Here is a 12,924-nt window from a genome sequence, read left to right as displayed (position 1 = left end):
TTAAATGCAAATCTGTTCTGTTTACTGTATTCTATCGAAATATTAATTAAAGTTGCGTCAAAACGTGACCAATCCTGTGTTAAACCAATGTGAAATCATTAAATCGTACCAAATGTAACAATTTTACAAGGTAGAGAATTCCTGATTACTTAAAATCCTTTATAATGGAAATGTAACGTTTTGGTGAGGACCTCCACATTTAGACCACTATTTATAAACATTTCTGACAAAAGTGTTTTCTCCATACAAATAATATGCATTGTTAATATTACATATTTGTATACGATATACGTAGTTATCTAATCTGCGTTTATAGTTTGCGGTTTCCTCACAAGATAAATAGGTAAATGACATTAGCTCATAATATGGGCGAGGTCATTGTTTACACATTCAAATCTTCTTTTTCTAACTCTTATCCGCACCCAGTGGTGCATAGGGCACTGCATCGTATAGACACAGTGTTATCTTGATCGTTACATACATTAAGGCAAGGTGATTACTCCTGCGCTTCAGGGAACAGTCCAGGGTAGTATAAAAAACTTTATAGTTACAATAACTTTTTTTTTTACCTGCCCCCCCTCTGGGAACCGAACCCGGGACCTCCAGGATGGTAGCTAAACACGCTAATATTACATCACGGAGGCGGACATAAGAGTGCAAAAAAAAAACTAAACTTGTCGTCGGATCGCATTGCCACGACCTTTCAAAGACTGATGAGCAAATACTGCTAGTAATGCCTAGTTAACAAAATTCCATTCGATCATTTTTTTTTTTTTTTGAAAATAAACGAGATTTTAATCTTACTTAAGGCCCAGCATTTGTTAAGTCGCATTCATTCCAACGGAGAGGTCACATGTCGCTCACTCCTTTCAAGAAGTCATAAATCAAAAATTGTAAATTTTCAGTTGTGCGTGTTTTCGGAATTTCCAGAAAATGTACTATATCCCAGCAAAAGCGGCATATTTTTAACTTAATATTTAACTGCTACAGAGCAGAAAGTGTTGTTTTTGCATTTTGAAGAAAAGGCATTGTTTAATTATTTTTTTCAAAAAACTAAATATTTTTCAAATGGAGAAAAAAACTTCAGATTTTACCTAAAAAGATCTGTTGCACAATAAAAAGTTCAGTAAGTGGCTTGATATTTATTTTTAATACATTGTATCTTATTCTTAAACATTAAAAACGTTCTCCTGAAAAATCAAGTATTTTGATTTATGACGTTTTTTAAAGGAGTGAGCGATGTCTGTTCACGCCCGATTTTTTAAAGAATTTATACTTTTGGATATTTTTTGTTTTTTAGAGTATAAATTACAAAAAATATTTTTATATATATTTTTTAACTCTTTGCCTTTCAAAAACTCATTTCTTTTCAAAACTATATAATTAATTCGAAGAAAAACTTATTTTTTCAATGCAAAAACGGTGTTTCAAGAAAAAAATCAATTTCGGAAAATGTTACCTCGATTTAGAGAAAATTAAGTTGCGAATTAACGAATGCTGGGCCTAAATTGAAATTTATTAGCACATTCAACGATTTAGTATAAGATTTAAAACCAAACAATAGCTTGAGATAATTTTCAGCAGAAACCGGTGAATAATTTTTAACAAGTAAAAAATATTACGATATTATATTTCCGTAGTTATTGCAAGCCAATTTTTTTTATGCATGATTGGATTTTTTTAAATATTACAGCTGTTTGAGATTGATATATACATAAGTAGGTACTCGTGGTGAGTCATGTTTTGTGCGTCATTTCCGAATGTTGTGAGTTGTCGACTTATTCTTAGAAAATATAGTTGAACCCTTCAGTGGTTTTGAGAATTTATTGATTCCGCTTAAAATTATTAATGCTAACAATAAACAGATATGCGTTGAAAAAATATTTTTCTCTCTAAATTATCTTATGTTCAGTACTAAAACCGGTTTTATCAAATTGTGATTAATATCTGCTTCGTTGAAATACCATTTTTTGTAGAATCTCTAGATTATTATCATAAGACAAAACAACTTATAAAATAACTATTATGAAATCTTACCTTTTTTTCCGAAATTTCATATTGTTAAAAATCTCATCTATTTTTATTCGTCGTCTCCAATCGCTAGATTTTTTTAACGTATTTTAGGTTTTTTGGCGTTGGGAAAGGGTGGGAGTAGAATCTCAGTCCAAGACATTTGGAGATATTAACCCGATGTAGAAAATTTGATTGAAATTTGGTGCATTCGATGAAGAAAATTTTATTGAAATGGATACCTATAGTATATTTTATTCTGAATGTTAATGCTTTCAGGGTCGTAGTTGGGGCGCCACAAGAAACGTCAACTTATCGAGGACACAGTTTTATCAAGGATCCAGGAGCAATTTATATCTGTAACATACAACAAGGAGTAACGAATGTTCAATGTATTCAGAAAATACTCGACACTGAAGGTAATACACACACATATATATTTAAATGAATAATATATATATATATATATATATATATATATATATATATATATATATATATATATATATATATATATATATATATATATATATATATATATATATATATATATATATATATATATATATATATATATATATATATATATATATATATATATATATATATATATATATATATATATATATATATATATATATATATATATATATATATATATATATATATATATATATATATATATATATATATATATATATATATATATATATATATATATATATATATATATATATATATATATATATATATATATATATATATATATATATATATATATATATATATATATATATATATATATATATATATATATATATATATATATGTATATATATATATATAATATACATATATATATATATATATATATATATATATATATATATATATATATATATATATATATATATATATATATATATATATATATATATATATATATATATATATATATATATATATATATATATATTTATATATATATATATATATATATATATATATATATATATATATATATATATATATATATATATATATATATATATTTATATATATATATATATGTTTAAAATGTTTAACACATGCGATATTTGGTCGACCCGAAGACCAACATGCACTAAATGTTTCAGCACAAACATGCGTTACGAGCCGAGGTTAAAATGTTTGTGCTGAAACATTTAGTGCATGATGGTCTTCGGGTCGACCAAAAATCGCATGTGTTAAATATTTTGTGTAGTTTTAGGTGTGTAAATAGTGCCATGGTGGTGAAGGGTGGTATTGTTTGCATGCTATGGTAGTGATTGTCCTGACGAAGAGACGGATACGTCTCGAAACCGGTAGACATAAAAATCTCATTAACATTTTTATTACAAAATATTATTAACATTTTTGTAAAAAAATAATTAAGTAAAAATGAGTAACCACAAAGTTAATGCTTTAAATGCTTGTTTCTGTGTTGAATTCAGGTAATGCCGCCCATATTTTGGCCAATGGTAGATCGTTTCACCATCGCAAAGACAACATGTGGCTGGGGATGACTGTCGCTGGAACATCTTTCAATAATGGAACAGTTGTGGTAAGAAATGTAGATTCTTCTTCTTTTATTATAATCTTTTTTTTATAACAAATAAAAAAATATATTTTTTTAATTTAAAACTAATACCTTTAACAAGATAAATATAAATACAATACCCAATAAAGAATACACTAACATATTATTTTTTGACATCTCATCTCAAAGATGAAGAAGAATATGGAAGTCTGGGCATTTACGGGGCTGACGACCGTCATAGGCTGGTTTAAGTGATCACTTTACACACGTGTAAAGTGATCACTTAAACCACACTACACTTACACTTCACTAGAGACATCTATCGGTGAGATGTAAAGAAGCTTTTTTACTAAGCAGAAACTCTTATATTAGTATGTGAGGTCCGAATCCTGGATTGTTATCACACACATGAGAAACGCCAGAAAATACCATTTTCATTTTTATTATTAAGCTTATAATTTGACCAGATAATCTATTTACAACATTTTGAGTGTGTCCAAATACTTGTTCACAAAATCTGGATTATCTCCAATTACAGGAGTTATTTTCATACCATTTATTTTAAAATAATATGAAAATAACTCCTGTAATTGGAGATAATCCAGATTTTGTGAACAAGTATTTGGACACACTCAATATGTTGTAAATTAATTTTAATTCTTGTAATACCTTTTTTTAGATGTGTGCTCCTCGCTGGACTAACCAACTGCATAAGGAATTCCATCTTGCTAACGGGTTTTGTTATGCGCTGTCACATACGGATGCAACACTCAAACCTTCAGAAATATCACAGTTAACTCCTCTTGTAGACAGATGTAAGTTTTTTTTATAATCAATAATTTCTTTTTTCATATTTTTATGTGCGAATAAAGTAATTTGATGAAAATACGTTGATAAAAATTAATGATAATAACATTTCACGTACAACAAATTATTAATAGAAGAAGCAATGTTATTGTACAGTAGAGTCTCGGTTATCTGACCTAAACCGGCCGCGGCAAGGTCGGATAAGTGAAAAGGTCGGATAACACAGAAAATGATAGAAACGACATTGAAAATGTGTTAATTTTATTTGCACTTCAAAAACTTTTCAAATATGTACATGTAACATAACGTAATGTAACGAACTAAAACATCAAAATGCGTTTACGGCAAAGTAAAAAATATAAAGTAAAAGTTCGCCTGGCTCGCGAATATAATGCGTGCAGTCTGGTAAAGAAGAGGGGCATTGCCCCGGTAGGTTAGATAACTCGGAAGGTGGGATAACCGAGACTACTTAATATTTTTCTGCCTTTATAATAAAATTTTATTTGTTTGTACCTCATATCTCAATTATCGAACACAATATCAAACCCTTTGATGCTGATTTTTTTGTATTACAAATCAACGGACTATAAAAAAGCATATTGACATGTGCATCAGTTAATCCTTTAGCAATGATGAAATCAACTAATAGTATGATCGCAATTATCTTACTGGACTGGAACTACGAGGTAGATACACTTCCTGAATAGGATCAACGAGATTTCACAGCACAGAGTTTACTCAACACTGCTTATAGTGGACTACATTAAAAAAGTATATATTTGTTGGGTACTATACTCAGTCATAGCTGAGATTACCTGCTTATTCAAAAGACTCACAAATTTTAATATGTAACTGTCATGGAAGAGAAAAATTAAATGAGAACAAATTAAATGGACAAGGATTGCCAGTTCTAAGGACAAAATAACCATCACAATTTGGCCACCACCTTAGAGCACGCAACAACCAGATCAGGCGATAAATTATGTTATTGGGAGTCTCGCTCCCCGTATGCATCTTATGGTATTTTATTGCCTGACAAAGTGAGGTCTTATCCACACTTATAAGGTGTATAAGTGTGGATAAGACCTCTCTATAATGTGGTTTATGGTCCGACCTAGTTGTGTCTGATCACTGAATTTGTCAGTTCTCTGATATGGCAGATTTATGGAAATATACCTTATATTTATACCTCACACTACACTGTGATATTTTTATATAATATTTTCTACAAACCAGACCACAAGGTTTTTAAAGAAAAATATCTTAAATTACAACAACATTAATTTATTGGTGAGATGTAAAGAAGCTTTTTATTAAGCAGAAACTCTTATATTAGTATGTGAGATCCGAATCCCGGATTATAATCACACACATGAGAAACGCCAGAAAATACCATTTTCATTTTTATTATTAAGCTTATAATTTGACCAGATAATTTATTTACAACATTTTGAGTGTGTCCAAATACTTGTTCACAAAATCTGGATTATCTCCAATTACAGGAGTTATTTTCATATTATTTTTTGACATCTCATCAAAGATGAAGAAGAATATGGAAGTCTGGGCATTTACGGGGCTTACGACCGTCATAGGCTGGTTTGAGTGATCACTTTACACACGTGTAACATTCACCAATTCTACAATTTTACATCTCACCAATAGATGTCTCTAGTGAAGTTTTAGTGATTCATGAACAAGGTTTCTAAATTGGTTCATATATATAGAACTTCCAAGAATTTGAGTAGTGTGGTTGTCAATAATGGGTAGAATTGGTGAATGTTACACGTGTGTAACATTAATTTAAATGTCCAAAATGTTAACTTTGTTATATTTTCGCAGATAACCAAGGGTTCACCATAAAACAACCCGAGGATAATAAAGATGTCAGTACATATTTTTACGCTTATGGGCAAGCGGGAATATCTATGAAGATGTCTGATGATGGGTCAGAAATTATTATGGGAGCACCAGGAATCTATGTTTGGACAGGTAATTTTGTATTGTTATATTTTTTTTAGAAATTGTTCATTTATTCTTTTTTGTATGTTTCATGGAATCTGGAAATTCTTCTTCTTCTTCTCTTCATCTGCATGGTGTAGGCGTTGTGTCCTGTTTTTAAGAGGGTTTAGCTTCACGCGATGTCGATTCCCAGCTCTCGAGCTATCTCTTTAATGGTCTGCCCGGAAGTCCTCTACCTTGGGGTTGGCCGTACAGTGCAATGTAGAGGAGTCTGGATGACTCCATTTTCCTCACATGCGCATACCATTGTCTCCTTCGTTGCCTTCCCTACCTAACGATATCTTCGATGTCACATATTTCTGAAAAATTACTCCATATTTGAAAAAATTTTCGGCAAAGACTTGAGAAATGCTAGTCCAAAAATAATTTCAACTATATTTTTGGAGTAGGCACCATGCAGATGTTGAATTCCAGCAGAGCTGAAAATCCTTCGATAACCCATGTATTAAGATAACTCTCAGACAGTCTGCCGCCCGACCCTCTGTATATTAATCACAATTAACTGTATACCCAATTTCGGATCTGTACAATATTTTTCATCTCTCGTGCTCTACCAAAAGTAAGCAAATAGAATTTGTGTCAAGTTGTGGTCCATGGTTAATGTCGTGGACTCTTGAGTCAGAGTTTCTGGGTTTGAACCAACTCTACCACAATTTGACCCCTATTTTTAATAATGAGCCGCATAGGCTCACAGAAATAGTATGAAATTGAAGTATTTTTGTAAATAATAAAAACACAAATACTTCTTTCTTAAAAAAATTATAATAATGCTTATAAGCTTCTCCCGCTCTTTACCAACAGTATGTAATAGATGCTTTTAAGATTTTCCCGCAAACATTGTGTAAAGATTGTATTTTTTTTCAGGAAGTGTTGTCAGATATTCAGTTACAAGACAAGACTATGGAAGAGATTATTTTTCAAAAAAAACTATTCCGAATCCATACTACACTCCAGATCTCACAGACACGTCGTATTTTGGTAAATATCTCTCTTTATCGATCTTCAATTTTTGAAACCTTTCACCATAATAAATTTTTTGCTCCCTCTCAAGTTTCTAACAAATACAATTGAGTATACATATACTGTAAGTTATTTCCTAAATGTTTTCAGGTTATAGTGTGGACTCTGGTAAATTTATTTCTGGACGCAGCAAATTGTATGTCGCAGGTGCACCGAGAGGAGCAAATTATAGAGGACAGGTATTATTAGTTTCTTAAATATAGTCTTTACACTACAGGTTCCTGTTAAGCTCTGTCCAATGAATAAACTAAGGAAAATCAAGAACTTAAAATTATCTAGTCGTTTATGGAAATTAATTATTCGGTCACCTTAAATTCATCCATGTACACATATGACCATTTCATATGAACACTCGATGAGAATTTCGACTATCTCAATGCAACTGTCCTGTAACTTTAAAAAAAATTCATGGACAGGCCTTAATTGTAAATGTCATGCAGCTGTCATGTTGCTCACTCCTTTCAAGAACGTCATAAATCAAAAATCTTCAATTTTCAGTTGTGCATGTTTTCGGAATGCCCAGAAAACGTATTATATCCAAGAAAAAGCGGCATATTTTTAACTTAATATTTACCCGCTACAGGGTGCAAAATGTGTTTTTTGCTTTTTGAAGAAAGGGTATCGTTTAATTTTTTTTTTTAAATATACTAAATATTTTTCAAATGGATAAAAACATCCAGGTTTTACCTAAAAAGATCTGTTGCACAGTAAACAGTTCAATAAGTGGCTTGATATTTTTTTTTAATACATTTTAGTATATACTTAAACATTAAAAACAATCTCCTGAAAAATCAAGTTTTTTGAAATATGACGTTGTTGAAAGGAGTGAGCGATGTAAACAAAGTCTAATGCGTTCAACTATACGTAATGTGCACACTCATAAAATATACCCTCGGCACAAGGAACCCCAGTGAGGACACATTATTTTTAATTTAAATTTTAATTAAGTGTATGATGGGAATAATAAATAAAGAGTTACTGGAATACTTTTAAAAGCGATATAGAGACAAAGTTAACATAACATTTAGAGTTGCTGCCTAAATGATATTCACTCACTCCATGTTCCTCTGAATTCAGAGGAACATAATTCTTCACCATGTTATACAAAATTATATTCAAAGTAATTACTTTGAAAACAATTTTGTATAACATGATGAAGAATTAAGCCCGTCGGTAATGGAGAATATCCTGAAAAATCCTTGGATTGGAAAAACAAACAATGAACTATTTTAGCATTATCTTTGGCAAACACCCATACTTTGTCTTTCTCAGACATCAAACAACTAATTTCATTCAAAATAATGATGAGATTTTTTTTAGGTTCTTCTTTTCGATTTTCCGCTCCGCGAGAATGCCCCCTACATAATATTTTCAATACTGGAAGGCCATCAATTAGGAGAGTATTTTGGATCTACCCTTGAAGCTATTGACATCAATCAAGATGGCCTATCAGATCTGCTTGTGGGTGCTCCTTTATATGCACAAAAATATTCTTCAGATCAGGGCAGAGTTTATGTTTACATGAATCATGACAAGGTTAGTACTTACTGATTTTTCAGTATCATTTATATCAATCACAAGCTGTGGTCTAGTTTGGCATAGTTGTATCAGTCATTATTATCAAACCAGTTTTCATTGTTAAAAACCTATAAAACCCAAAAATTGTTAAAATATTTAAAAAATATACTTTTTATCTAAACGACACTAATGTGTAAAGGCAACTAGCCGTAAATCAAGTTGCGGCTGTTTGGCGTAACATGGATCAAAGCATTATTATCATATACATACATCCTCTATCATATACATTCACAGAATTTTCTCTATCTCTTTCTTTTACCGAGATATTCATTATCCACATAGCCGCAAAATTTTATTAATTTGATACATGTGTTGGCAAAAAGCATCATTTTAAGTTAACTATAAACTTGTTTATCTTAAAACTACTGTTTTAAACTTGCGGCTATTTACCTTTGCACATCAGGACAGGCACCTGAATGAAACCGACATTGTGGGTTGATTCCCATCAACTGAAAAATTATGTACAGAATGGTTTATTTTCTATTTGTCTTAGTATTTGTAATACATTTTATCTGCAAATATCTTGAGGCTGATTTTTAATGTCGAGACAGGAAAGCAATTTTATACATTTTTTACAGTATAAAATGGAATGATTTTTTACAGCATAAAATGAAATGGTTATCTGTTGACAATAGGAGTGAGCAACGACAGGTTATAATATGCATAAAATGTTTATTAAATCCCAGATGTAATAATGATTTTTTACTATTCATACTATCCCAAAAATGATAAAAGTAGCCAATATGAATTTTCATTCGCAATGACATAATATTTTTTAATTTCTCATTAATCATTAAGAATAAAAATAAAAGATTTGCTACTAAATCGATAACAAATTATTGTATTTATTATCTAGGAGAAACTGATGTTCTTAAATTTATTTATTCTCAAATATGCAATAATATTTTTTTTACAGTTTTTTTTTCATTATATTCTGTTAATTATTGATATAATTTTTCAAGGCTAATATGGTCGAACAAGAGGTTACTATTGGTGGAAGTCTACAAAGTGGCGCAAGGTTTGGCACTTCCATAGCTCCTATCGGGGACATAAATAATGATGGATTTCTGGGTACAGATAAATTTTGTATTTTAACTAATATTTTAGCTAAATAACCTGAGTAGACAAGACACTAAATAATTCTTATAAACTTATGCATCTTTATAATATAATATTACATCCTTTTGAGTGTGTCCAAATACTTGTTCACAAATCTGGATTATCTCCAATGATAGGAGTTATTTTTCATATTATTTTTTGACACATAGATGAAGAAGAACATGGAAGTCTGGGCATTTACGGGTCTTACGGCCGTCAAAGGCTGGTTTAAGTTATCACTTTACACATGTGTAACATTCACCAATTCTTCCCATGATTGACAACTACACTACTTAAATTCTTGGAAGTTCTATAAACATGATCCAATTTCGAAACGTTGTACATGAATCACTTAGAATTTCACTAGAGACATCTATTGGTGAGATAAAAAAAGAAATAATATAGTATTACATGTTATATTTCAGACGTGGCTATTGGAGCACCTTATGATAATAATGGTAAAGGAGCGGTGTATATATATTTGGGAGCTGCCAATGGACTTAATCCAAATTACACACAACGTATTACTATGGATGACATGCGAGGATTCGGAATTAGTATTTCTAAAGCTGTTGATATTGATTCTAACTCGTGTAAAGGTGGGTATTCAAAATTATAAAAATTAGCACTGTGTTCATTTTATAAATTATGAAACCCCTATTTTACGTTTTTTTTGGGTCTAAAAAAAAAATTAAATGGGGGAAAATGTGAATGCGGGGTATTGAAAGAAAAACATTCAAATTTTTTTTTAAATTGTGAAAATCATGTAGATGAGATTTTTGCATACAAAAACCTAAACAGTGGGAACGTAGAAATTGAAAATAATATTTTGGGCGTATTGATTTTTTTTTTTTTTTTTTTCAAATTTTTAATGACTTTATGAATAAAACAAACAAAAACGTAAAAACTGCACATAAACAATGATGACAAATTGCGTTACAGATTGAGTCAAAAATCGAATAATGGGATATTTTCTAAGTAAACTGGGAAAAAAAAACGTAAATGCAGGTAACAAATGTACCAAAATATATATCGGGACTGAAATAATTACACACAATTGGCGGGAAAATTTTAGATCCAGGGAGGTAAAATCCGAATTTCACTGTAAATGATAATACATTTTATGATTTTAAAAAGATGTCAATGGTTATCGGCTTTTTGTTAAAAGTATAGTTTGTCAAGTTAGTTATATTAATTTGCCTTCCGAAATAAATGGCATACCTGATTTTTAGATATCGCATCAGGTTTTCGAGTAAAATGGAAAATATGTTGAATTGAGGAATATGTAAAGCAAGCAACTTGAAATTTCGCTCTCAGGTCTAATGCAATTACTCTCAAAGAATTCTGATATGATAAAGCAAAAACTACCTTCAGTTTCGTGATAAACTCCACCAAGTTTAGTAAAAATCAATACAGCCCCTGATAATATTTTACATTTCTTGTAAATAAAACTTTTAAATGCATTGATTATGTATTATTATTATTGCAGATTTGGCAATAGGGGCATATGAAAGCGCAAAAGCGGTATTGCTTCGATGTCATCCGTCTATAGATGTTGTCTCCACAATGGAAGCATTACCATCAGAATTATCACTGGAATCCACCAATTTTACTGCTAAAATTTGTCATAAGTTTATTGGAGCTGTTTCATTTATGACAGGTAATTATCTGATTCCATGTATATTGAAATCGAATGACATGCTGGGTCAATCAATAACTAAAAATATAGATTTGACAAATAAAAAAATCACAATTTTTGATTTTTAAGTAGTGGGTAGTATGTATTGTATATTTAAACAATTTTTATTATGATGAAGGCATCTGTTATAGAGTGGATTTAAATGAAATGAATTTTAGTTTTCATTTTTTCCCTTTGAATCATTCACAATTTTTTTTATAATATCAGATAAGAATATTTGAGAATAAAAGATACTTTAAAACATGACATTACATAGTTTTTTTTGTAACATAGGTATTGTAAAATATTATTAAAACTTTATATTGTTTATGTTTTTAACAGTTTAATCTTTATGCATTTTCAATTTTCAATATGTATTGGTTAATAAAATCATTTAATTATATCTCTTGAGTAGGTCTTGTGTAAATGACACTGTAGGACAGTACTAAATGATTATACTTCGTTGATAATCTCTTACTCATGCAAATATAGAAGTAGCTTCGCTTTTAACCAAAAGACATACATACTAATAATGGACATACATACTAATAACACATAGTAATAATGGCCAATTTGTATGTTTCTGCTGGGAGAAATTAAACCCAATTTATAATGCAAGACTTATTGTTTTGATTATAATTTATCGTCGTTTATCATGATAATTAATAAATAGGATGCTTTTTTCATTTTTCAGAAATAACAGTGAAACTGTCAGTAGATCTTGAGTATAGCACTGCTACTGTTGGAAATTCAAATGAAGAAATGTATTATGTTGTTGGAAAATTGGGAACTGTTTTCTGCAAAGAAACTATAATCTTCATTAATGTAAGATTTCTTTTAAAATATTTATCATTCATCTTGTATTATTGATGCTGCGAAAATTCTAAAATAAATTTTCAAACGTTTACTTCACCAATATTTAACTAAAATAGTGTTCTTTTTAGGCTTGCAATAAAAACAATAAACATAAATAGATTCCAATGTTTAACATATTCACAGTTAAGCCTCATAGTATGTAGTCAAATTCATATCTTTCATTAAAGAAATGGCAGATATAGCCGTCTATCACATACATATACAGATACGATAGATTACAATTTGTGACATGGGAGACCTCTGTACGAAAATAGTATCCATGACCATTTTAACACATTTT

The 12,924-nt window shown here is 30.0% G+C and overlaps 1 protein-coding gene across 13 annotated transcripts in view; it reads left to right on the top strand.

The window, feature by feature from the left end:
* scb (scab) overlaps window positions 1–12,924 on the top strand; it is a 31,710-nt gene that overhangs the window by 8,319 nt on the left and 10,467 nt on the right. For all 13 annotated transcript variants that reach the window (XR_015837824.1, XR_015837827.1, XR_015837822.1 and 10 more), the window contains 11 exons: window positions 2,290–2,429; window positions 3,483–3,592; window positions 4,248–4,383; window positions 6,215–6,364; window positions 7,259–7,372; window positions 7,505–7,593; window positions 8,735–8,950; window positions 9,955–10,063; window positions 10,516–10,689; window positions 11,580–11,750; window positions 12,463–12,593. Coding sequence is in view for 6 of the 13 variants with exons in the window: in XM_088263248.1 (XP_088119374.1) it covers window positions 2,290–2,429; window positions 3,483–3,592; window positions 4,248–4,383; window positions 6,215–6,364; window positions 7,259–7,372; window positions 7,505–7,593; window positions 8,735–8,950; window positions 9,955–10,063; window positions 10,516–10,689; window positions 11,580–11,750; window positions 12,463–12,593 (1,540 nt within the window). In the remaining 7 variants the exon portion in view is untranslated. The remainder of the gene's footprint in view (window positions 1–2,289; window positions 2,430–3,482; window positions 3,593–4,247; window positions 4,384–6,214; window positions 6,365–7,258; window positions 7,373–7,504; window positions 7,594–8,734; window positions 8,951–9,954; window positions 10,064–10,515; window positions 10,690–11,579; window positions 11,751–12,462; window positions 12,594–12,924) is intronic.

Source organism: Brachycentrus maculatus, unplaced genomic scaffold (genome assembly GCF_059751285.1).
Source record: "Brachycentrus maculatus isolate JH-2025_06_01 unplaced genomic scaffold, ASM5975128v1 h1tg000197l, whole genome shotgun sequence".
Lineage (NCBI taxonomy): Eukaryota > Metazoa > Arthropoda > Insecta > Trichoptera > Brachycentridae > Brachycentrus > Brachycentrus maculatus.
The sequence above is the reverse complement of the archived record's forward strand: the minus strand, read 5'-3'. Positions and strand labels throughout refer to the sequence as shown.